This window comes from Arachis duranensis, chromosome 3 (genome assembly GCF_000817695.3).
Source record: "Arachis duranensis cultivar V14167 chromosome 3, aradu.V14167.gnm2.J7QH, whole genome shotgun sequence".
Lineage (NCBI taxonomy): Eukaryota > Viridiplantae > Streptophyta > Magnoliopsida > Fabales > Fabaceae > Arachis > Arachis duranensis.
Genome location: NC_029774.3, coordinates 8,826,235 through 8,851,465, shown reverse-complemented (window position 1 = coordinate 8,851,465; position 25,231 = coordinate 8,826,235). Strand labels below are relative to the sequence as shown.

Sequence of the window (25,231 nt, the reverse complement as noted above, 5' to 3'; positions counted from 1 at the left end):
AGTTAATAATATAGCACTATCTTTTTTTTCACCGGTTATTTACTTATTTTACGTTTAACTTTTTAAAAGATGATGATGATGATTATTATTATTATTTATCTACGCCCCTAAAGACGTACAGTTGAGTAACAGAATAAGTTGAGTAACTGAATATAATTCCTTTCAAAATGTTTTTCAATCAAACTTGAGTACCATTATTTGGCTGATTGAATGCATGTTTCTCTCAAGGGAAGGATCAACACATTTTTATTTTAACAACACTAAATTATATTGAGAGTTTAATCCTGTTAAATGAGATTTCCTGATTGACACATACAAATTCGTTGTGTGTATAAATTATTATCATTATTATTATTATTTCAATTTACATTTCTTTGTATATACTAAAATAATTCAAGTAACGAAATATACAGTAAGAATCTTACAAGTATGAAAGTAGTATATTATATAGACAATGATTAGTCCAAGTTTGGAGATTTTTTCAAAGAATATTAAAAGTTTGTTTGGATGTTATAAAATTGTTAAAAAAAATACTTTTGTATTGTTGCTGATGACGTTGTATAATAACTAAAGTTTAGGGATGATAAAAAAACTGCACTCGCGGATAGCCGCGAGAATGATTTATGACGAGAAGATTAATGGAATAGCCGCGAGAATGATCTATGACAAGAAGATTAATGGGACTTGCAAAATTTTTACGGAGACAGAAACCTATCTCCACGAATAAATGAGGACGGAAGTGGGATTTAAATATTTGTTCTATGGGGATTTGCAAAATTCCACAAAATAAAATTTAATTAAATGTTCTTATATATAAGTTATATAGGTAATTTTAATTTATTTTATTTTAATTTATATATTAAAAATTTTATGTTCATGTTATTATGTTAAATTTATGTTTAAATTATATTTAATTTGATATATTTAGTTGAATTATATAAAATTTTATTATGATTATGTTAATTATTTTTTAAAAAAATTTAAAATTTAATAATATTTAATTATTTATGGATATCTGAGAGTATTCGCTTCTTCTGTGGGAGAAATAAACGGAAATTCGTGATTGAGATGGAGTGGGAACAGAGACATTTTACTAAATCGGGACAGAAAATAGAAGAGAGGTTTTTGCCTCTATAGAAATTAGTTGCCATCTCTAGTAATAATAATANTTCTTCGCAAATCAATTCTTAAAAAATTTAGTTGGCTGTTTTAGTTTTAAACAAATTTTAATCGTTAAATCATTATTAAAATTTTTATTTTATTAGACAAATTAGTCTATATATCATATTAGTTATTTTTAAAGGTAGGGGTGTTCGCGGTACGGTTTGGTTCGGTTTTAAGGAAAAAAGTCATCCGATCCGAACACTTAATTTATGTGCGGTACGGTTTGGATTGGATGAAATTTTTTTGGAAATCCGATCCGATTACAAATGGTTTGGATTGGTTTGGATTTGTGATTTTTTAAATAAAAAAATAAATACATATAACACGTCTCAACATCAAATTTTAAATAATCAACAATGACATAACAAGTTTTAACAATATCTTAAAAAACCAACGATAACATAAGAGTAGAAATAAAATTATAGGTTAGTTAAAATAAATAAATAAATAACATTTTGAACATAAAATATTATTAAATAATAATAATACATGAATAATACAAAAATGTATAACAAATTAAACATGTTATAAGTATAATTGTAAATATAATAATAAAATAATACTATTATAGCACATTGTGCGGTTTGGATTGAATTTGATCGGTTATGAAAAATAGATCCGAAATCCGATCCAATCTAGCGGTTTACAAAAAATAAAATCCAATCAAATCTGAATTAGTACGGTTTTAATTGATTTTCGATTTAGATCGAATTGGATGAGCGGTTTAATTTGGATCGGTTTGGATTTAAACATCCCCTGTTTAGCGGTGTATTAGAAAAATTTCAAACTGTTTAGAGATATTATGTTTTTCATTGAATAATAACAAAGAATAATTTGTCCTTTCTAATCAAAATTTAACGTAAAAATTATTTGTCTAAAAATAAAATTAAGGATTGTTTTGGTGATTACAATTTATTAAGAATTAAATTATTTGACTAAATTTTTGAAGAACTGATTTAGAATATTACTAATTTTTAGTATATTTAGTAAAATTTTAATAATAAAAATAAAAATATTAAAAAATATTTTAACATAATAAATAAATAAATAATTTTATATTATTGTATTTAAATATAATTGATAAAAAATATTTTACATCGCATATCTAAATATTAAATTACTTTTTTTTATAAATTTTTTGTTAAAAGTTCACTTAGATGTTGTCGATAAATAAAAGCACAGTTTGTTCACTAATATTTTGATAATTTTCTGCCATATTTAGGGCAATTAAACTTAAACAAACTCTTCTATGGATTCGAAACAATTCATTCATTTGACCTTACATTCTCATATTGAGAGGGATTATTCCAACTTTAGATTTCTGTACTATAATCTCAAAATGAAACATGTATCAATGCTACTTCTACCATGAAGTAATATATTTATACTTAAAGTATTAATTAACGTTATTCTGAGAGTATTAAGAAGATAAAAGTAAGTTTCAATTTTTTCAATATATTTAATTCTTGTAAACTTGAAAAATTTACATCTAATTTTTATATAACATATTAATTGAAATATTTTAAAAATGTTTCTTATTAGTGAGATTAAAAAATATAACCATAAATCAATAAGAAAATTACTGATAAAATGTTATTTTTGAATTAGTTAAATTCATACTACTTTATAAGATATATTACTCGGCCCTAAAAATCACAGTTGTTCCTTTTGGCCTTACCTTCAAAATCCTGTGTTAGATGAGATGCATCAATTAATCGAAGAGCTGACCGGAGTATGAGGAAGTAAATAATTTAAGAAAATAAAATTATAATTACACTGGAATAAGAGAATTAGGAAATGACAAAAAGCATTAAGGTGAAAACTTAGTTGCAGTGAATCTCACGTGAAATTGAAAGCGCAGAGTCGTTAAATAATTTGATTAATTTTTCATTTGGCAGCTCTCAATTATCAATTTTACGTAAATTTAACTGCACTAAATTTTTACCGGGCATCAAACGTCCTTCAAAGTCCAAATGCTACTCTTTGTACAAAATCCGGGCGCCGCTTGCTTGGCATTCTAAGCAGCCCGGTGATCTGCATTTCTGTAACTGCTCTGCAAAAGCGTGCTCTGGCAACACAAGGTTAAGGATTGAAACCAACATGGCAACATCAACAAAATGCTTCGCAATTACAGCAATAATGATGGAATAGCAAATATGCCTATACAAAATACAACACGAATATCAAATTCCAGAGTTGAACTTCAATTTAGATGCATTTAAAGAAGAGCAACTCGTTACAACAGGTTTTTTTCAGCCTAAGATTTGTCTCTTAAACATGTTCATGAGAGAAATCTGCTGCAAATAAATATATTCACCCTAAAAGATTTCATACTATGGTTCTGCAGTGTGATTAACGTTTTCGGACCTGATTGAGAAAAACACATCGGGACTGCAATAATCTAAAACGCATGAGCCATGCATCCCATAATTCTAGAGAAATATTGAATATGATAGCACATTAACTAGCAAAATAAACATGCGGCAATCAAGGCTAACTTTAGGCATGGTTAAATAAGATACTCAGTAGTTCTACCGCTTTAGTTATCAGGGTTGACTATGATAATCAAATCTAACTGAAATTTTCTATTTGGAAGAAAGTAATGTTGGAAGAACTCGGGGATGTTATCGAAGAAAATAGCTTGTAGAAAGCTAGTATATTCATTTTATAACATTGTTCCCCAGCCACTAATGAAAAATTAGGAGGAAAGTGAAAAAAAGAAAAAAAATATGAAGATATCATAGTTGAGTGAGATGCAAAATGGTCCCTTGTCATGTAGGGATAACCTACCAATGCATTCTCAGCATCATATCTTGCTATGTGAAAGAAACAATGTAAAATGGGGAACATAAAGGATACTGGATTGATGCTTCATTTTGGTCTCCAGATCCAGCTGTATCTTTTCTCTTCTTTGGCTGGGGTGACTGCTTTGACTTTGGTTTCCGTTTATTTGTTTGGTGAAGAATTGTTCTAAAAGACTGGAACCAATCGTGAAGATTGATAAGATCTCCATGCTCTTGAGCCAGGGAATACCTGTACAATTTTCTAAAATTTCAGTTTAGAAACTCCCCTGTGGTTGTGGCATACTACTGTTCACAACCAAGATTACATCATATGTAAGGTGAAACACGTTAATAAATGTCAACCCTCAAGTACTGATCATGGTATATGAATAATGAATAGGGTTGGTCAAATATAAAACAAAGATTCACTTTTTCGGTTGGGGCATATGAATATTTATAATCGGGGGAGATTACTTCATTTTCAAGCTAGGGCATGCTATACTAAATTAATAAGTCACTAGATAGACTTACAGAATTGAGGAATCCTGTCTTGATGGCAATAGGGCATTGCCAGTTTTATTACAGCAACTGCACCTTAAAATCTTATGTGAATCCAACAGATCAGCTTGAATTCTTCTTCTTGGATCTCCAATCAAAACCTACGATAAGCAAAAAGTAAATTAAAAGTGTAGAGGAACAAACTTAATCATACATGACTTTCGGTAGGTGTATTAACTTTATGCGACGCGGTTGATGCAATTGAATTATAGTAACTCTATGAGTGATATAACGTGTAGGGGAATGAAATCTTATTTAGTGATTCATAGTTTATATGAAAAAAAAAATGCACCAAAAAGCCCATTTCCGAAGAGTTACAACAGAAATCTGTAGCTCCATGCCTCATCATAAAAAATCCTCAACAAAAATGAAATTTAGTCAGGGACTTGAACACCGGAATCTAAACCAATGGTAGCTCAAGAATCACGAGCATGGACAGAGTCAAGCTTTGGTGATCAACTCTTTGGAAGATAAATGAAATGTTTGTCAAGTACACATTGTCTGAAGATTTAGTATGCTTTTGACCTGGCAGTGTCTATGATTAATGTTAGACATGACAATAAGTTGCGACTGCATCCTCTCTATATGGAAGGCATGCACTGAGTTTTTTTTTTTTATAAATTTGGGGCAGGGGACAAGGAGGAAAACCCTAAATCTCTTACCACTTGAAGCTTCTCAACATTCTTGAAGCAGGAAATTTCATGAAAAGGCATGCATTCGATTGGCCTCATATAATTTCTGTTGCACGAAAGGTTAATCAGTGACAACACTTAGCCAGCAATAAAAGAGTGCTATTCATTTTCACTAAAAATAAACATCATTTAGGACCTGCGACATAGTCCATTATTGTGTATAACACTAGGATGAAACAAAACCACAGGGATATCAATTATTACACACAGCACAATACAGGACTTGAGTGATGCATTCATAACCTGTACAACTGAATTAGCATTTGTTGTCATATAAAATCATATCATCAAAATTCATATCAATTGAAGGTGGGAATGGATCGAGTTTTATCAACGTTACTTGGCACTGTTGTGTGTAAAAGAAGAATAGAAAAGAAGAACACAGTAGATAATATACCTAATAATGTTTTCTGAAAATGAGAGGGTGAGAGATCAGCACTTCTGGTGCTTATAGTGCAACATCTCAATCAAATTTAATGCTGGAGTATTGGTGCTTATTTAGTTCACCAACTAGTTATACATATTAACCTTCAAGTCTATCTTAAATATTAAGATGATGAACTTTGAATATCAATCATAGAAAAGCTGCGCTCACACCTATAGTCCCCTGACCATAATGAGAAAAAACTGATCAATCTATTGTCCTGTTTCAGTTTTATTTGCTTAGGAGAAATAGACAGGGACACAGACTGCATGCAAACCCATTTATTGAGCCAACAATTTATAGAACATTATTTTTATATTGTTATATCCAAATATAATTGATAAAATAAAAGTACTTTTAAAGAAAAAAAGAATCGCTAAAAAAATAATCTTTCTAAACAAGCCCAGATTCACTATAAAACACTGGCATCATGCTTACCACAATCTATCTAAATATGAAAGGAAACAGAATACAAAACCTTACCTAACTAAGCAATCTATAAATGCAACAGCTTGCAAGTTTAACATTGTCAACTCATTGTCGGCGTCTAATGAAGCTTTCGATCCATATCTCCTGAATAAAAATAGTTAGCCTCAATTAAGAAAACAAAGCAAAGAAACCAGCATACATCATTATAAGGAATTGTTATAGGCATCAGACAAGGAGTCTTGATTTGACAACCACAACAAAAAGCAAGCTCACAAAATCCAACCAGAAACAAGCTAAAAGCTTTCCTATATTACATGAAGGTGAGTTTTGCCCTCAAAGCATGAAGTACATCACAATCATATTCGTTAGTTAATCATTTTTTAAACTTAAATGTTTGTAGAATCTTTAATTTGATATTCATTTGTTCACTATTCTATAACTAGGCCCGCTTTCCCTTGTTTAGGTTAAGTCCAACATTAGTTCAAACAGTGCAATCTTGTGGGGAAGGCATCCAAGCTTTTTGGGACCCCAACAAAAGGACCCAGACAATTGGTCTCTCTCAGTTCTCAATCAAACAGACCAGTATAATCAATGAAGAATCAACCTCCTTTGCCAAGAAATCCCAACTTCGCTTATTTTTTCCTTAAGTGACAAGCCCCATGCCCAGTAAACAATCTCAACAATTAAACTAAGATCTGTTTTAAGTAAATCACTAGAAATAAGAAAGAATTAGAATATTACTTGGATATGTCCTTGGAACTCTTGCGTGGACTCCTTCTATCTTCACATCTTACTGAAGATTGAAACGTTTTCAATTTATCATGAATCTGTAAGAAATCAAATCATTATTTAACGATTATGAGCTTTCACAAGGAATCAATTTTTAATATGACCACAATAAGGAATAGGTAGAATGAATGAAACAGAAGAAAGTTGTACACAGTAAAGACTAGTTGAGCATACCTCGGAAATATCTGCGGTAAGTTTTTCCCACCTCTTTATTAGTTGACCAAGCGCTCCTGTAGGGAGATCCCTGCATAATGTTCGGTCAGAAGTCTACAGATATTTGAAATAAACAAAAATTAGTCTCTTTGAAAATTGAAATTGCTGAATCAACGGATTTGCTTTGGTTAACAGGATAATGGAAAGTTCCACTTGAATAGTTTCAATAGAAAATAAATAAGGAAAATTACAACTCAATTTCAGTGATCAAATTGTGTTTTGCTAGAGCCACTATTTGGTATCCCATTCTCATAATACAAATTTACAGTGGCATGGTTTTCGATTTTATTTCATACTAGATTCCAGCATTCGATTGAACTTGTAATATCAAGGTAAAGTTTAACAATATAAGGAGGCAGCTATATGCTTAGATGTCATCTTTGACTTCAGAAACAAAACAGATTTCATGGCTTATATATCCACCTTGCTTTACTGCTAAAATACATTATCTTAATGGCAAATAGTATTGCATCAAGAAACTTTCTCGGTACTTGAAAGAAAATAAACATCATATTTCAATGTACCTCACTTTGCGAACTATTTGGCGAATCAAACCACCGGTTTGAACGGAAGAGTATTGTTGACTGTGGCCATTTGTTGAAGACAACCCTTGATCTTTTTCATTCCTGATGTGACAAACAGAATCTCTATGCGGGTACAAATCTGGATTGAGCACTTCGCAAAACAAATCCAGCAGTCGCACTTTGCTATATTTTCCAGCTTCACATAGGCACTGAGCACAAAGAAAAATTAGTATCATGAACTCCAACTTTACCACATTAACTATTATGAAGTAGGGTAGGCAAATCTCAACATGGCATGTTAAAATGAGTGCTTAATATTTCTATTTTATTATCGGCAGATGAATTTAACTAGTAATGCAATAGACCTACTTATATAGAAAGTGAAATAGAATTTCCACCATGAAAAGGGGAGTCATAAGTTTCAAAAGCAAGGGAATTTATCATAAGAATGGATTATTAGAATCTTACAAGAACTGCGGTGCTCCATAGCTTTTTCTCTGTTATCAAATCTGACAAACCCTGGGCAATGCTCTTTCCAGCTTGACTAGCAATTTGACTCCTTGATAAGTTTTAGTTGAAGGGTGAACTTGTCATCTCCGTTAAGCAAATATAATTAAAACAAGAAAATTTGTGAAGAGCAATACCTATCATATGATGGAAATTCATCCATGTATTTCAACAAAATCTCAGGTGACAATGCAGATATCCAATCCTGAGAGTCCATTTTTTACCAAACATTGAAATAATAATAAAAAAATGCTAACAATTAAACAATAGTGAGCAAACAGTTTAGGTAAGATTCATATCAACAGAACATATGAACATAAGATGAAATGATTCTCCTGTGACTCATGTTACTATTTTATTTAATCCACAAAGAAGCTAATTTAGCAAAAAGTAACACACGCATGTGCTCAGGTACACACTCGGTTTTCCCAAGATTGGTTTGCAGCTGCTAACTTCTCCTTTATTTAAAGATTTATAGAGCTTTTATACAATTAATTGGTCAACATATGCAATGTCTCGGAACAGGTGCATATCAAATTATCACTTGCAGATTCTTCTTGATGAAAACTACATTCAGTTTATCTATTATAATTAAAAAAAATGAAAATTACTAAAAATGTTAAAGATTCAATTCTAACCACTAGTTAGTTATATTTGATTTATGCATGATTAGAACTCCTTTAATGTTTGAGGAACTATATCTTCACACAATCTTCTAGATTTCTAATTTTCTGATGTAGAGAACAATGATCAGCAAAACCACTCAACATAGAAACTAGATATATAATGTCAAATGAATTTTCACAAGATTACCTCCTAGAAAAATAAAAAATTGTAAACAAAACAATAATCAATTAATCTTAACAAGAAAAACATAACCTGAAGAGTATAAGACAGACCTTTTGGTCTTCTGCCAGCATATGCCCATGTATGAGAGAGACCGGTTCCATGGAGAAATGTAACAAACATGCTAACTGAGATATAATCAAAAGATATTAAGTGTGGAAGGCACAGTCATAGTCCAAATCACGGTATATCTTTGAGATACAAATAACAGGAAACGAAAAAACTGGATTGTGAACCTTCAAAGCTCTTATAAAAGATGTTAATGTCCCATCTTGGTTGATGAAGTAATTTCTTAGAAAGAGTGCCACTTTATGACCAATATTAAATGTAGTGCTATGTTTCACAAGAACAGCCTCAACAATTGTATCCATTCTCTCATCTGGTGTTCCAATCATAAACTTGGAGGAACATAAGCATTGGAGAGCACAAGATGGCAGAGCATTTCTTAGGGCATCTACTGTCGTTGCAACTCCAATTATTAAGATGACTGGTAACTTGACAACCCATTCGCTAGTGGAAAAAGAGGAAGCATACATAAGGCAATATCATATTATACATGTGAATGCTCCTCCTTATACAAAAAAAAGTTAAATAAAAAAGATTTTACAAAGTATATATCCCATGTTTATCGACAATAGACACATGCAAAGTGAAGCGCCAGCTTCGTTAATCTAACTAGATGTACAAACATAAATCACATTATCAATTTACATGGAAATACACTTTTAGAAGACGCTTATACCTCAACATCAGGACAAATTCCGTTAAGACAGATCCGCAACACCTTTCCAAATCACTAATGATAAGCACTAGTGGTTTATTGTTGTTGTCTTGTTCTCTATACCATGATGCTAAGATTGAAATATCAGCTGACTGCTCAACATCAATATTAAGGAAATAGTAAAATTGAAGGTACGAGTAGATAAAATTAATTCAATAATACACTAGTACGTATAGGTAAAAACCCACATCAATTTCACCCAGTGGAAACTCTCGCAATAAAGCTTTTAAGCAACCAGCAATTCCGTTTTTCATTGAAAAATCCACTGAAGAAAGCTTGGCTACATGGCATCCATGGGATTTCAAGAAATGACCGAGCTCTTCAAAGGTCAATATATCATCAACAAATTCTATATTTCCTGTCGATCATAGATTTGATGAACATCTGTTTAGTTAGACAGAGTTACCAAGAATCACAGCATTCATGGGATTTACCAAAAAGAATAATGCCTAAACTTACTGGTAATAACCAATGCAGCGGACAGTTGACCAGGAGTAGCATTACTCAGAATAGGAAAGGATCGAGTTGCTTCTGTGATATTAGGTTCTCCATGCAATCTAGCAGCATTGAAGCACTCCAGAATCCATCGTTGTATGTCTTTAAACGCACTAGAATTGAGATCTCTCAAAACATCCTAAATGGAATCAATATTTTCATATTAGATCATTCAAGGGAAAAGAGTTAAAAGTTAAAAATACCTCCAAAATCTCCCTACTCGAGCATAGAGAAAAACAAGCCACAAGACACAAGGAAAATGGAAAAAGATAAATAAGAACCTTAATGGTGGACTCGATTCTTGACCAAACACTGTTAAATGCTTCAATTTGTAGCGGCTTAAACAAATGGTAGTCACATTCTTCGTTCACACTTCCTTCCTGTTTCTTTGTGTTCTGCGGCGAAGACAGCTCATTTCTTTTTCGCTGTTTACCTTGTCCTGTTGATGATCTATCTTTTCTTCGGGATGAAGGTTTGTGAAGAACAAAGAATGGCTATCAAAAACGTACACAAAATAGAATTAAAATCAGTACTCCTTTAGTAGTAGCTTGGAGGTATAACTAAAATCAAACTAAGACAAAAATCAAATACTACATATGACATTTGTTCTCTTCTATCTTCTCCGCATATTGTGATGAAAATTAATCTATAGCCTTTACGGAAATTACAAATAAAGCACGGGAAATTGCTCATCTGCAGTTGATAGAACACAGCAATGTCGGAAATATCCTTTTGAAGGCCAAATTACATATTATTCACTCGTTATGAAGTGCCAATAAATTATCAAGCGATTACTGCAATATCACTTATATCGCATTTGTCGTGTGTTTGAAATTAGTCAAATCATTAACAGACGCTCCAAAATAAAACAAAAAAATTTAGTTTAAAACTTTAAATTGCAAAATAAACGATTTTATTTCCACAGTATATATTATAATCAGTCGCCTATAACTATTCAAAGCAATTAGAATGAAGATCAATAAGATTTTAAAAATAAAATAAAAGCACGCGTTATTCGTCTGGAAGATCGGTGCGTATGTTATAGTAAGCATCGTTCGGAGCTGGAAATAAACGAAGTTAAGAAAGACCTATCACAAGCATCAAGATCGGTGCGCGATTATATTAAGCATCAATCAGAGCTGGAAACTAACGAAGAATTTAGGAAGGGACTAAGGAGTATCACAAGCTATTTAGTATTTACCGCAATGCTACATTCAAAACTAGTATAATGGAGAGAGAGAGAGAGAGAGAGAGAGAGGGGGTGGAAAATTGGAGAAAGGCGAAGAGAACCTGAAGATCGTTGTCAAGAGTTTCGGTAGGTGTTGATGGATCCAGTGAATCAGTAACAATCGGAGAAGAAGAAGGAGCCATTCGATTAAGCTGTGAAATATGCTCGATTGAGAGAGAGAGACAGAGAGAGAGGGAGGGGGGTAATGTGCCAAGCCAACAAAAGCAGGTGAAGTGAGTAACCCTCACTGGCTCACTGCGCTGTTATGGCGGGAAAATCAGAGGAGTATATGCGGGAAATACAAATCGACGTTCTCATTCACATTCGGCCTATAACAATATGGGCCCATTCCATATTTATTTTTGGATGGGCTGAACTCTTTTTGTGTGTTTTTTTGGGAATCGGTACGCAGCCTAAGCCCAAAACTTTGATTTTGGAACTTTCGGGCTTTGAAACTTCCCTGTCTCTCCCAAGAAAAATTAGGGTTTAGGGTTTTGTTTCAGGGTTGCCTATTTAACTGGCAGTCGGGCACACTCGCATTTAAATGAAATGGTTACTCTGAACCCTGAAGTTTACGTTTTCGCTGCGGATGCTATGCTATGCCTTCTCTCCGAATAGATAAATCTGATGCTTAGTTTCCTCTTACTACCTTTTTTCGCTTTTCGAATTTTCTGATTTTTGTTTTTTTATCTCTTGATGGTTTAACCTTTGGCCTGTGATGCATATCAATTTGTCCGTACCATCTGAGATTTCTTTCTCTGATCGATACACCAATCCTTTCAGATCTGAGGCCACCGTTACCTTCTCAGCTATCAATTTAAAGAAAAAGGCATTTTTTAGTTTTCCGGTGTGATTTCGACCAGTTTTTAATTATCAGCAAGTGAAAAAAAATCCGATTTTTATTTGTTTATTATGTATTGAAGTTTTTATCAGCAGCTTTAGGATCTAAGAAGGCAACAAATTAGAGTCTCTGATTGGCCTTATTCCGTAGCTTTATCAGTGCTGTACGTTGCCGATAATGATTTGGTGCTCATAATATTGCATTGGTCTCTCTTCAGGCTTATGCGCATTTTGATGTTCCTACACTTTCCAAATCCACTGTCTCTTTCGAAAATAAATCATCAAAACTAGGACCTTTTGTTTGGAAAGCTCATATCTTTCCTTTTATGAATAAAATCCAAAATAGTCCTGATAAATGATAATTACCTCAAAAGACAATAAAATCCTTAATAAAAAAAATTTAATTCGGCCTCTGACAATTACTTCGAAAGACGGTCTTGTGTCTAAAGAAATTGAAGTTTTTTTTTGCACAGGACTAATCAATTTCAAAAAAAAATTAGGGGCCGGATTTTGTGTTTTTTTTAGGTCTCAATTGTCATGGTTGAATGGGGTATTTACTCTTCTTTTAAATACTTTGGGAAATTATTTTTATCAGATGACCGTTAATATACCACAACTAGCTGACCTGATTGGCGTAACTGCTTGAATTAGTGATACACTTATCAATGCTGGAATATTTAAACTATTAAAATGAACTATAAATTATAATGTTATGAATATGAGCATGCCTCATGACAGCAACTATGAAGTAATCTGAATCTTGTGGGCCATAGCAATGCACTGGTTCTAGCTTCGTATGATTAATGGCTCGGACTTTGATAAAATTTATTTTTTCTGTTGAGGTGTATTTTGATATTTACAATTGTGTGTGTATACATTTGTCGACTTTAAACTCTTTCACGTACTTTAATGACAGAATAAACTTTACTTCTAATCAGAGATAAGGCAATCAAGTACCAATTAGTTCAACTTTTGCTAGTGCATGAATGGAAGTTATCTTTGATGACTTGAGTCTCAAGAAAGACAGAGAAAAAAGAGAATGGAAACTGAATATAGGGAAAGGAATTGAATCTCTGGATGTATGTATTATTAGCTTACACAATAATACTGATCTACACAATAATATTGAATCTCTGAATGCAGTTACACCTTTTACAACTTAATTAGTTAAGAGCTAGCATTTAACCTTCATCCCTTATAGTGCATATGTCAATTTTCAACGTTACCTAAAAGACTCAAAATTAGTTAAGGTATACAATAACGCTTAATACAAGCAAATGCAATAGGGCACTTGAAACCCCTCTCTTGTACTTAATAAAATTCAGAATATCATTTGGTCACATGATGAAGCAATGCAGATTCCTCATCATTCACCAATCATCCATGCTTGTGAGTTGTAAAACACTGCCATTGGTGCTTACAGAATTGGGAGACTTCTGCGTTCCTTTATCCTTTTTTTGTTTCTAACAGAATTTAGTCTCCAAACTAAAATCTACAATTCTACCAATTTATTATCCATTGGGCTTTGCAATCCAAGTGCAGACACAATCCACATAAAAGGGTTGTTCTTACAAAGATTGATTTCTGTCTGCCCTGCTTTGGGTTTGTTTATGTATTTTTGCCATTGAATAAGAAGCAGCACCTTGAGTTCTGTGTTGCATTCATGGGAGTGTAGCTGAAAGGCGTTAAAATAAAAACATGATTACATATTTACATGAGTAAGATTAGTGGAGGTGAAATGATTGGAGAGTGATATTGTCACTCCCAAAATTAATGTCTTTCCTCACTCTCCTCTTATGTAATTTGTCTAAATTATCCTCTTTTTCATTATCCTTTATTCATAACAACAACAACAAAGCCTTGTCCCACTAAGTGGGGTCGGCTATTATCCTTTATTCATAAGAGTTTCTACTTTCTAGTAAAGGAAAATGTTGGTTATAGAGTGACAATTAACAAGAATGTGTATTTATTATTATTATTATTATTATTATTATTATTATTAGTAAAGGAACAGGAACAGGAACTGTAGCACCAACCTTTTGTAACTTGTAAGTTCTCAAATTCCCACTATTGCTATTTTAGAACTCTGTATTGTTATGTCTGTATATAATAAACTAGTTCAATGTCACTTAGCCAGACTCGGGTTTGAGCTGTGAATGGCCTCACTGGGAGGATCAAATTAAGTATGAGACTCATTTTCATTGTTTCCCATTTTAGGTAATATTCTGCTTCAGGTTTTATCAAAATAATTATTCTTTAATTTGTCATCTGTTTGTAACAGAAAATGAAGTTTCCACTTACCATTGTGAAAATAACAGCAGTGCTTTTCGTTTGACTCTAAAGGCTGTGTTTTTTGTGTATCTCTCGTTTTGTTTTCCATTGAAGGTGCAATGAAACTATGTTGACTCAGAGTCAATGACTAAAACATGACAAAACATCAACCACAATAGTTAAATATTAAAAAAGTGTAAATATAGTAAAGTATTTGTCTTAGAAATTTAGTGGAAGATGCAACTGAACTTTACTCTTCTCTTGACTCCAAAAGTCGTCTTGAATTATTGAGTGCGCTTCTTTCCTATGATCCTTCCAGCTCTAATCTAACCACATAAGAAATTTAAAGAAGTAGATGCTTTAATGAATCAATGCTCATCAAGCACCTACCATCACTTTCCCTTCATTAAATCATAAGTTTTAAGCTCAATATTCTACTTAGACCCGCAACAACCCTGTGATGGCAGATGGTGTGGTTTCCTTCCTTCTAGAAAACTTGTCCCAGCTGCTGGCAACTGAAGCCAAGCTACTATGTGGCTTGGAAGGTAGAATCAGATCCCTCCACAGTGAGCTTGAAATTATAAACGTGCTCCTCAAAAGCTTCGAAGGGAAGAGGAACAAGAAAGAAATGGAGCAAGTAGTTGCCAACCAAATCAGAGATGCTGCTCAGGAAGCTGAGGATGTCATCGACACCTTCGTTGCCAACGTGGCCATGCACAAGAGGAGATCCAAGCTAGGGAGAATGTTCCATGGTGTTTCCCACACAAAGCTGCTTCATGATGTTGCTGAGAAAATAGAAACCATAAAAGCCACTCTTAGTGATATACGTGAGAACAAGATCAAGTATGATGTCTTCCAACAAGAAAGTGAATCATCGTCGACAAGAGAAGATGAGGAGAGGATTCAGTTGCTGCACAAGAGGAGAAGAGATGTGGAGGAACATGATGTAGTTGGTTTCGTCCGGGAATCCAAGACAGTTATCCAGCTCCTTAGTGAAGAGGGATCAAGGAGCAATGTTGTCTCCATCATTGGTATGGGTGGGTTGGGCAAAACCACCCTTGCTCGAAAGGTCTATAACAGCGATGAGGTGAAGGCATATTTCAATTGTCGTGCATGGGTTTATGTTTCAAATGATTGTAGAGTTAAGGATCTTCTACTTGGCATTCTCAACTGTTTGATGCCTAACCCCGAATATGAGTGTAGTAGCAAAAAGAAGGGAAAAAAGAAAAAGAGCAAAGAGAAACCAAGAGACCTTAATACTTTAAGCGAGGATGAACTGAAGCAAATAGTGCTGGACTGCTTGAAGAAGAAGAGGTATCTACTAGTCCTTGATGACTTGTGGAAAGTTCAAGATTGGGATGAGGTACAAGATGCTTTTCCAAAGGATAATAATGGTAGTAAAATACTAATTACGAGTCGTTTGAAAGAGGTGGCTATCCACACTAGTCAAGATCCTCCTTTCTATCTTCAATTACTTACTGATGAAGAAAGTTGGGAACTCTTCTCCAAGAGAGTTTTTCGTGGAGAAGAGTTCCCATTTGATCTAGAGGATCTAGGCAAACAAATAGTCAAAAGTTGTCATGGTTTGCCACTTTCCCTTGTTGTTTTGGCAGGGCTTCTTGCACATAAGGAGAAGTCATACCGAGAATGGTCCAAAGTGGTAGGACATGTTAACTGGTATCTCACTCAAGATGAAACCCAAGTCAAGGACATCGTACTCAAACTCAGTTACGACAACTTGCCCAGAAGATTAAAACCATGTTTCCTGTATCTTGGGATCTTCCCTGAAGACTATGAGATACCTGTTAGGCAACTGCTTGAACTATGGGTTGCTGAGGGATTTATACAACAATCTGGGACCAGATATCCCGAGGAAGTTGCTGAAGATTATTTGTATGAGCTCATTGAACGTAGTTTGGTTCAAGTAGCACAAATCAAGAGTTTTAGTGGAGGTGTCAAAACATGTCGCATCCATGATCTTCTTCGAGATCTGTGCATTTCTGAGAGCAAAGAAGACAAGCTTTTTGAAATTTGCATGGATAATAACATTTTGGCAAGAAGACAACCTCACAGGCTATCTCTTCATTGCAATGTGCCTCACTATGTTTCTTCAAGCAACAACGACCATTCAGTTGTACGTTCTATGTTTTGCTTTAACCAAGACTATCATTTTACTCCAAGCAACTGGAAACGGCTTTTCAAATCCTTCAAATCTGTTCGAGTATTAGATTTGGGCAGCAACCATTGTCTAAAGGTCCCTTCTAATTTGAGTTTATTTATCCATTTAAGGTATCTAAGAATATACTCGCAACATACCCGCATCATTCCAAATTCTATATGCATGCTTCAGAATCTACAGACACTGGACATAGCAGGGCCTTGTAGGATGGTTGTCTTGATTTCTTTCCCCAATGGACCATGGAAACTAAAACAACTAAGGCACTTGCATACAATTAGGCCCATATTGCTACGTGGCAACCATCATTCAAGAGCAGTTGCTGAAGTTATGTGGAATCTTCAAACCATCTCTTCCATTGCACTCAATAGGCAAGTAGCATATCTATTTGAGAAAGGAAGCTTTCCAAAGCTTCAAAAGTTGGGTTTGCTAATCTCCTCAGGCAAGAAGGGGGAACTGCACACACTGTTGCCAATCCTACAACAATTAAGTCATCTGAATAAGTTACGAGTTTCCTTCCAATGGAAGAAGTCAGAAGTGCATTCATCCGCAAGGAACCATATGGAATGGCACATTGGATGCAAGCCACATGAACTGTTACAAAGCCTGCAACAGTTAACTAGTCTGAGTTCATTGAAAATTATCAATGCTTGGGACCTTCCAACATGTCCTGTTGCATTTCCTCCATGCATTACAAAGCTAACTCTGTCAGGCATCACTTGCATGAATGAGGATGGGATGAATGCCATGGGAAGTCTCACTAGACTTCGAATTTTGAGATTATATGGGGGATATTATTCAAATGATTCCTTTGAGATTAATTGTTCTTCAAGTAACGGGTTCCCACAACTGCAGGTGTTTGAGATGAAAAAGTTGAATGTTGGTAACTGGAAATTAGCCAATGGTGCAATGCCATACCTTGAGCACTTGCTGATCGAATCTTGTCGACAGTTGGATGATCTCCCAAATGAATTGTGGTCTTTGAGTGCCCTGAGACAAGTGCATGTTTTGCTACCCTCTGAAGCATTGTCTCTCAGACTAAAAGATATTGAAATGAAGGATGGGTGTGAGCTCATAATCAGAGAGGGTTTGAATCAATAATATATGTATTATAAATTCTTGGAACATTTCATCCACTGAAAATCATAGGTTTGATGTACTGCTTTCAACTTTGTGATTTTATTTTTGAAAATCAAGAGTTCAATTTTAATGTATTACTAGTATAAATTTTTCTTTGCTGCACCATGCCTTCAAAGGCTGCCTGTTGATAGATGTGGGATGTCGACCTGTCTTTGAAATGATCTATGGTCTTTGGTAAAACAAAGAGGGGTGTGTGCTCATAATCAGAAAGTAATTAGAGCTTGTTGAGATTTTGAATAAAAATATATGTATTATAAATTCTTCATGCATTTAATCGTCTCAGTCATTTAGGACAAGCACAATTATTGTTATTAAACTTCAATTGTTCCAAATAATAACGGGAGTGCTATGGGGTAGCCAAAAGCTAACTTCATTGCATCCTTTCTATTTTGTTACAGAAATCTACAAGTATTTGTACACACTTGTGACTTGTTAAATTGAAATGGGACCTCTGTTTTAATAATTTCAGCATATTATAATACTATTCTTATATATGAAGACTGTGAATTTATTCAACATAATAACGTGACTACAAAAAGTTTAATTTTACTGTCTGAATTTAATATTTGTGACAAATAATCATTTGTTTGTACTTGTCCGCTTGATAAATGTCACGACCTATTCCATAATAAGGTTTCACTATAATTAACTATGGTTGTAGCATAGATTTGTGACATTGCTACTTCTCATCCATAGTCCTACGAGTAGTTTTCATTGAAGAAATAACAGATATCTTCATGGTTATGATGTCAACTGATTCAGGGAATTATTATGAACGGACCAAAGAACTCTTGCTGCATGTGTGTGCTCCATGTCATCTCAAGTTGGGTATTCTCATTTCTCTCTATGAATTCAGAGTAACGCATTTTTGGGCTAAGCTATGTTCAACCTGTGAAGAAATAAAATCGATATTAACATTGATACTGACAATGGCATGTACTCAAACATGTAGATGCACTGAAGCTTTAAAATGATAGGACATACATGATATATAATATAAGTTATGTAGTTTTCTTCGATTATATATTAATTAGAATTTATCAACATACATACATTATTCAAGCATTTAGAAATGTAAAATCACAAATATTCACTACTAATAGGCTCTGCCAAAGTTTTTTTGAAATATTACATGTATACAAAAAATAATTACTAAATTAGCCACCTATATAAAATACACATTAAAATAATTAAATAATAAATATATTTATACACAAATATACCGTGGCTATTTGAAAAGTAAGTGGCATTATCCTACTCCTGTTATGTCAATTTAAACAAATCAATCTTTCTTTATAAAGAAATAGTAATGAAGTGTACACAAGAGTTCAACTGTACATTTGTGTACAATTCAAACTACTGCAGGTTATCGTTGTAGAGTGTGGTTAAAGAAATTAATAGAAAAATAGTAAATCTCAGAGGCAAAAAGAAGAGATAATAAAATATGTAGTACTGTAGTAAATAAATTGGAAACAACAACTTTTTTAGAAGATGCAATAATACACCTTAACGTTTTGTATGGTTGACGCAGAGTCAATGAGGAGAAGACAAAGAATCCAACTATGCAACTTTCCAAAAGACACACAGCTGTCCTAAAATAATTATCGATTGCATTATTGTGTTTCTGCCAACTCCAATCTTAACACTCTTATGTCCTCAACGAACATCAAATATCAGTTTCCTACATGGAGCATCATCAGTTCAGTTTCTAACCACAAATCCATCTGTTTATAATGGCAGATACTGTGATTTCCTTTGTCCTTGATAACTTGTCCCAATTGCTAGCACACGAAGCCAGTCTGCTCTGTGGTGTGGATGACAGGGTTAGATCCCTTCAAAGTGTGCTCAACATGATGAACGAGCATCTCCAAACCTCTGAAGGAAAAACCAAGAAAGGAATAGAGAAAGAAGTTCTTCGCCAGATCAGAGATGTTGCGCATGAAGCTGAGGATGTCATCGGCACCTTTGTTGTCAACGTGGCTATACACAAGCGTAGAACCAAGCTGGGGAGGATGCTTCATGGTCTTGAGCATGCAAAGTTGCTCCATGATGTGGCTGAGAAAATAGACAGCATCAAAGCCACTGTCAATGATATAAGAGATAACAAGATCAAGCTCACCGATGTCGTCCCACAAGAAAGTGGATCATCAACGTCAACAAGAGAAGAGGAGGAGAGGGTTCTGTTGATGCACAAGAAGAGAAGAATTGTGGAAGAACATGATGTAGTTGGTTTTGTTCGTGAATCCAAGGCAGTCATCCAGCTGCTTAAGGAAGAGAGTTCCCAAAGCAATGTTGTCTCCATCATCGGTATGGGTGGCTTGGGCAAAACCACCCTTGCCCGGAAGGTCTATAACAGCGGTGAGTTGAAGCCATATTTCAAATGTCGTACATGGGTTTATGTGTCAAATGACTGCAGAGTTAAGGACCTCTTGATTAGCCTTATCAAGTCTTTGATGCCTAACCTTGAACACGAGCATGGGAGGAAAAAGAAGGGAAAGAAACAAAAGGGAACAGAGAAACCAGGTGATCTCTCTAGCTTGGATGTGGATGAGCTAAAGCTCAAGGTGCGAGATTTCTTGACCGTGAAAAGGTATCTGGTAGTCCTTGATGACCTCTGGAAGACTCAAGATTGGGATGAGATACAAGATGCTTTTCCAAACGACAATAATGGTAGTAAAATATTAATTACTAGCCGTTTGAAAGAGGTGGCATCCCATACAAGTCCATATCCTACTTATTACCTTCAATTCCTCGGCGATGATGAAAGTTGGGAACTCTTTTCCAGGAAAGTGTTTCGAGGAGAAGAGTGTCCTTCTGATATAGAGCATCTTGGAAAACAAATGGTCAAAAGTTGTGGCGGTTTGCCACTCTCCATTGTTGTTTTGGCAGGGTTACTTGCAAACAAGGGGAAGTCACACAAGGAATGGTCCAAAGTTGTGGGACATGTCAACTGGTTTCTTACTCAAGATAAGACCCAAGTAAAGGACATTGTACTGAAACTCAGCTACGACAACTTGCCTACAAGACTAAAGCCGTGCTTTCTGTATTTCGGGATCTACCCTGAAGATTTTGAGATACCTGTAAGGTCATTGCTGCAAAAATGGGTGGCTGAGGGATTTATTCGACAAACTGGGACCAGAGATGCAGAGGATGTTGCTGAAGATTACTTGTGTGAGCTCATTGATCGTAGCTTGGTTCAAGCATCGCGAGTAAATGTTAATGGAGATGTGAAGGCATGTCGCGTTCATGATCTTCTTCGAGATCTTTGCATATCTGAGAGCAAAGAGGACAAGCTTTTTAAGGTTTGCACAAATAATAACATTTTGGAGAGATCAAAACCTCGCAGGCTTTCTATCCAATGTGGCATGCATCGCTATGTTTCGTCAAGCGACAATGACCATTCATGTGTTCGATCTTTGTTTTGCCTGGACCCAACAATGTATGTTTTTACTCCCAGTGAGATGAAATGGCTTTTTAAATTGTTCAAATTGGTTCGGGTATTAGATCTTGGAGAAAACTATTTCCGCAAAGTCCCTTCCAACTTGGGCTTATTTATCCATTTAAGGTATTTAAGAATACGCCCAGAAAGTGATTCCTTCAAGGTTCCGGATTCTATATGCACACTTCAAAATTTACAAACTTTGGACATATACAGTTTTTTTGGGGTGATACTTTCTCTTTCAACATATTTGTTGCCCAGTGGATTAACATGAAACAACTTAGGCATTTGAATACTAATGGAACCATCGTCCTACATGGCCACCATAGTTCAAAAGCAGGTGATCAAGTTATGTGGAATCTTGAAAGCATGTACTACATTAAATTCAATAGACAGATTGCACACATGTTAGAGAAAGGAAGTTTTCCCAAGCTACGAGAGTTGGGTTTGCACATATCCTCAGTCCAGAAAAATAATGTGCATGAGTTGTTGTCAAGCCTACAACGTTTAATTCATCTAAACAAGTTACAAATTTTCATTAAATGCAAGAATTTACGGCGGCCAAGGACCTTAAACTACAACCACATGGAATGGCACGTCGGGGTCAAGCCAATTGAATTGTTACAGAGCCTGCAGCAGTTGTCAAATCTGAGCACATTAAAAGTTATCAGAGCTTTGGACATTGCAACGTGTGATATTGCATTTCCTCCATGCATTACAAAATTAACGTTGACAGACGTTAGCTTCATGAATGATAATGGGATGAATGCCATTGGTAATCTTACTAGACTTAGACGTTTGAGATTGTCTGGATCATATACATTTGATATTAGCTTCGATATTAATTGCACTGCAAACAGTTTCCCACAGCTCCATGTTTTTGAGATGGAGTGGCTGAGTGTTGATAACTGGAAATTAGGCAATGGTGCAATGCCATGCCTTCAAACTCTGCTTATCAATTACTGTAAAACATTGGACGATCTCCCAGATGAACTGTGGTCTTTGACATCCCTGAGACAAGTAAAAGTTGTGAGACCCTCCGAAGCATTGTCTCTTGCGCTAGAAAAGTTGGAAATGAAGGATGGATGTGAGCTCATAATCGAAGAGTTTCAACTATAGAATTTAGAGATTAGAGTTGTTGAGTTTTGCTCAAAATATATGTACTCTAAGGTAGCGTTTGTTTTGAGGTACTGGGACAGAGACTGGGAAACTGAGACACAGTATCATGTTTGTTGGCTCAGAGATTGGTATTAAATTTCTGTCTCTGTCTCTAAAATTTCAGTATTTCAGTAGGGACATAAGGGACTGAAATTTTTAGAGACGGAGACTGAAATTTTAATAACATTTTATACCTAAAATACCCTCATTTCAATTAATTAATTCCAATTTTATTCTTTTTGCAAATTAAATTAGAGTTTTATTCTTGTTTCAATTTCTGTCTCTCACTTTACACCAAATAGAATACTAAAATTTATTTCGGTTTCTGTCTCTTAGTCTCTATCTTTCAGTCTCCGTCTTTCCGTCTCTGTCTCTCTGCCAAACCCTACCTAAGTTCTTCATACTTTATCACCACTGAATCATTATTCTTCGGGACAAGTATTGCTATTCAGTTTCATTAGCAGAGTCATGCTAATGTTTTCAGGCTTGACAACGGCACCAGTTGTGACTTGTGAGTCAATTGGAGTTATTTGTGTTAATATATCATATCATCGCTGTTCCATCTGGTTTTGGTGCTTTTGCTTATCACTTTTTCTTTTGATAATGGCTTGAGTATTCTCTGCACTTCTACTGCATATTAAAACCAACGATAAAATCTCCCTTGTTTTTTTTCCTTGTAGTCATATCACTTGTCAATAGAATACAATACCGAAAATATATATATATATATAGATGATTTTATTTCTAGTATATGTTCTATTGCAAGAAAGTCAAACTTTATACTCATAAAAGCTCCAATACTTGTCATTAAAATAATCTCTTTGAAAAGCTTAAAATGATTGATAGAAGCACATTAATGGTTTTATATATTTGTTTGGAAAATGAGGGATCCCACCAATTTCTATGTCTGGTCTCTATGACTCCCTTCTCAATATCAATTTCTATGTCTTCTAAATTTATGCAAATCGCTCTCACTCCGGCATGGGAAGATTTAAGTTAGGTTAATGTTAATGCTTGCAAGCATCATCATTCAGCTAAACTTTGTGATAGTATTGTTGCAGATAAACTAAGAAGTAAAAACAGTCCTTCAGGATTTTCAGGGGATTGTTATGAAAGGATTATGTTCTATGTTACACACTTCACATATAATCGATTATAATGATAATAGATTTGGGCAACAAGTTTTCAAGTTTGTTTGCTAGGTTAGTTTGAAGTTTTTTTAGATACCTTATATCAGTTCTTGCACTGGTGCAGATAGTGTTAAGAAGACAGAAGATCCTCATAAAGGTGAATATAATGCAAGAAAAGATGAAGATAAAAATGGATAGGAAATGAATAATGAAGAACAATGCCATTATGGTAAAGCTTTGAGAAGAAGCAAGACTTTGAGAATTAACTTGTGCAAATTCGTATTATTAATTGCAGAAAAAAAAAAAAAGACGAAAACTGAATCATCAAGCTAGATAGTTTTAGTCAATTATCCATGGCCATTTTCTCACGCCACCGAGGATTAGTGTAATTCAAGTTGCGTGTTAATGGCTTTACATTGTTCAAAGTTCAAACAGGTCTTTTAGGTTAGAACTAGGCAAGCTTACTAATAGGCTACCAATACCATTGTGTTTGGAGTATGCATTCATTTTTGTTAAGTATGTTAGGAAGAAGAAACACGAATACACTTCAATCATTTAATGATTCACGTGTGCATAGTATTTATACATTTTGGCTGGATACATTTACTCTTTCGGTGTGTGGCATCGTTAGTTTGAGTGGACACGTGACTTTCTTTACTCTTTGCTGGCACTGGCACAAATAGTTTGAGTGAGGTGCCCCTTAGTGCCAAATTAGAATAAATCATTTATTTTAATGATTAATTAAACAAAATTAATTAGAAATCATTCGTGACACATGGCACAACCATCCATATCAGCATGTCACGTGTCACTGGTCATTATATCATCATACCATTACACATTGTCAAACTATGGAGTGACATGTGTCACTAACAATCTACGTCATCAGGCTATGTCATCACGTCGTTAATGGAAAATGGGTCACGGACTAGCATGATGTATTTTCATCAATCTCAAAGACGTAATTAGTGCAATTAGAATCTTAGGAATGATTTTGATACACAACGCTACTTTCAAGAACCATTTTAAAATTTAACTGCCTTTTGTTTCTATTGCAAGCTCAGTTTCCTCCTTCTATATGAATCTTAATTTTTTTTCTCTTTCTTTTTAGATTCCTAATTTTTGCTCATTCGTCATTCTTATACAAATAAAAAGATGTGAGTTTTTTTTTTCAGAATACCAAATTTTACCTTTTCGAATAATCTGTATACATATATTTTAAGAAAATTAAATAAATAAAAATAAAAGATAAATTTAAAAAAAGAAATTTGATTAAGAAAGACAAAAAAAATTGTATAAATTCATCATTTAGAGATAATATGTAAAAAAAGTTTAAAAAAAATTAAAAAATATAATTATTTGATATATTTAAACTGATTTTTAAAAAAATTATTTGTATAAAATAAATAAGTTTTTTATCAAACTAAATAATAACATATGTCAATAAAAAACAGTTTCATGTAAAATTAACTGCCAGGTGAAATTTCACCATAATTTACTGCTGAGGCTGAGCTTATCCACGCGCACCTTTCTCACGAGTGTTCACAATCACTCTGCACGTGCCGTCAGAATTCGCACATGCTCTCTGTCCCCTTCAAAGTTAAAATTCAATTCATTAATAATTTCATTTTCTTAAAAAAAATA

The 25,231-nt window shown here is 34.2% G+C and overlaps 3 protein-coding genes and 1 non-coding gene across 4 annotated transcripts; 3 read left to right on the top strand and 1 right to left on the bottom strand.

Annotated features, from left to right (window-relative positions):
• Nucleotides 1-2,897: 2,897 nt before the first annotated feature.
• Nucleotides 2,898-11,625, bottom strand: LOC107477387 (origin of replication complex subunit 3). The gene is made up of 17 exons (XM_016097389.3): nucleotides 11,496-11,625; nucleotides 10,487-10,699; nucleotides 10,170-10,344; nucleotides 9,899-10,068; nucleotides 9,672-9,802; nucleotides 9,166-9,439; nucleotides 8,983-9,057; nucleotides 8,221-8,288; nucleotides 8,045-8,135; nucleotides 7,577-7,785; nucleotides 7,014-7,083; nucleotides 6,792-6,877; nucleotides 6,105-6,194; nucleotides 5,168-5,243; nucleotides 4,479-4,606; nucleotides 4,024-4,197; nucleotides 2,898-3,232 (listed from the first exon to the last, which is right to left on the bottom strand). Exons 1-17 carry the CDS (start codon nucleotides 11,574-11,576, stop codon nucleotides 3,127-3,129), a joined length of 2,217 nt encoding a protein of 738 aa, XP_015952875.1. The 5' UTR covers nucleotides 11,577-11,625; the 3' UTR covers nucleotides 2,898-3,126.
• A 518-nt stretch (nucleotides 11,626-12,143) lies between these two features.
• LOC127745981 (small nucleolar RNA snoR117) lies at nucleotides 12,144-12,227 on the top strand. Its single transcript, XR_008007604.1, has one exon. It is a non-coding gene; the product is annotated as a small nucleolar RNA snoR117 (small nucleolar RNA).
• Nucleotides 12,228-14,776: 2,549 nt separating this feature from the next.
• On the top strand, nucleotides 14,777-17,821 carry LOC110278978 (disease resistance protein RPP13-like). Its single transcript, XM_021137590.2, has one exon. It carries the CDS (start codon nucleotides 15,005-15,007, stop codon nucleotides 17,819-17,821), a length of 2,817 nt encoding a protein of 938 aa, XP_020993249.1. The 5' UTR covers nucleotides 14,777-15,004.
• Nucleotides 17,822-19,463: 1,642 nt separating this feature from the next.
• LOC107477386 (probable disease resistance RPP8-like protein 2) lies at nucleotides 19,464-23,015 on the top strand. Its single transcript, XM_021137595.2, has 3 exons — nucleotides 19,464-21,425; nucleotides 22,160-22,469; nucleotides 22,852-23,015. The coding sequence occupies exons 1-2, from the start codon at nucleotides 19,594-19,596 to the stop codon at nucleotides 22,416-22,418; spliced, it is 2,091 nt and encodes a 696-aa protein (XP_020993254.1). The 5' UTR covers nucleotides 19,464-19,593; the 3' UTR covers nucleotides 22,419-22,469; nucleotides 22,852-23,015.
• The last annotated feature ends 2,216 nt before the right edge of the window (nucleotides 23,016-25,231 follow it).

What these genes read in the sequence shown, in the direction of transcription:
- LOC107477387 (XM_016097389.3), bottom strand. Translation starts at nt 11,576, where the DNA reads ATGGCTCCTTCTTCTTCTCCGATTGTTACTGATTCACTGGATCCATCA. An exon ending in CAAATAGTTCGCAAAGTGAG is followed by an intron (nt 7,084 to 7,576) that starts GTACATTGAAAT and finishes AACATTATGCAG; the next exon opens with GGATCTCCCTACAGGAGCGC. An exon ending in CAAAATGAAGCATCAATCCA is followed by an intron (nt 3,233 to 4,023) that starts GTATCCTTTATG and finishes TTGTGTTGCCAG; the next exon opens with AGCACGCTTTTGCAGAGCAG.
- LOC110278978 (XM_021137590.2), top strand. Translation starts at nt 15,005, where the DNA reads ATGGCAGATGGTGTGGTTTCCTTCCTTCTAGAAAACTTGTCCCAGCTG.
- LOC107477386 (XM_021137595.2), top strand. Translation starts at nt 19,594, where the DNA reads ATGGCAGATACTGTGATTTCCTTTGTCCTTGATAACTTGTCCCAATTG. An exon ending in GGCTTATTTATCCATTTAAG is followed by an intron (nt 21,426 to 22,159) that starts GTATTTAAGAAT and finishes CACTGCAAACAG; the next exon opens with TTTCCCACAGCTCCATGTTT.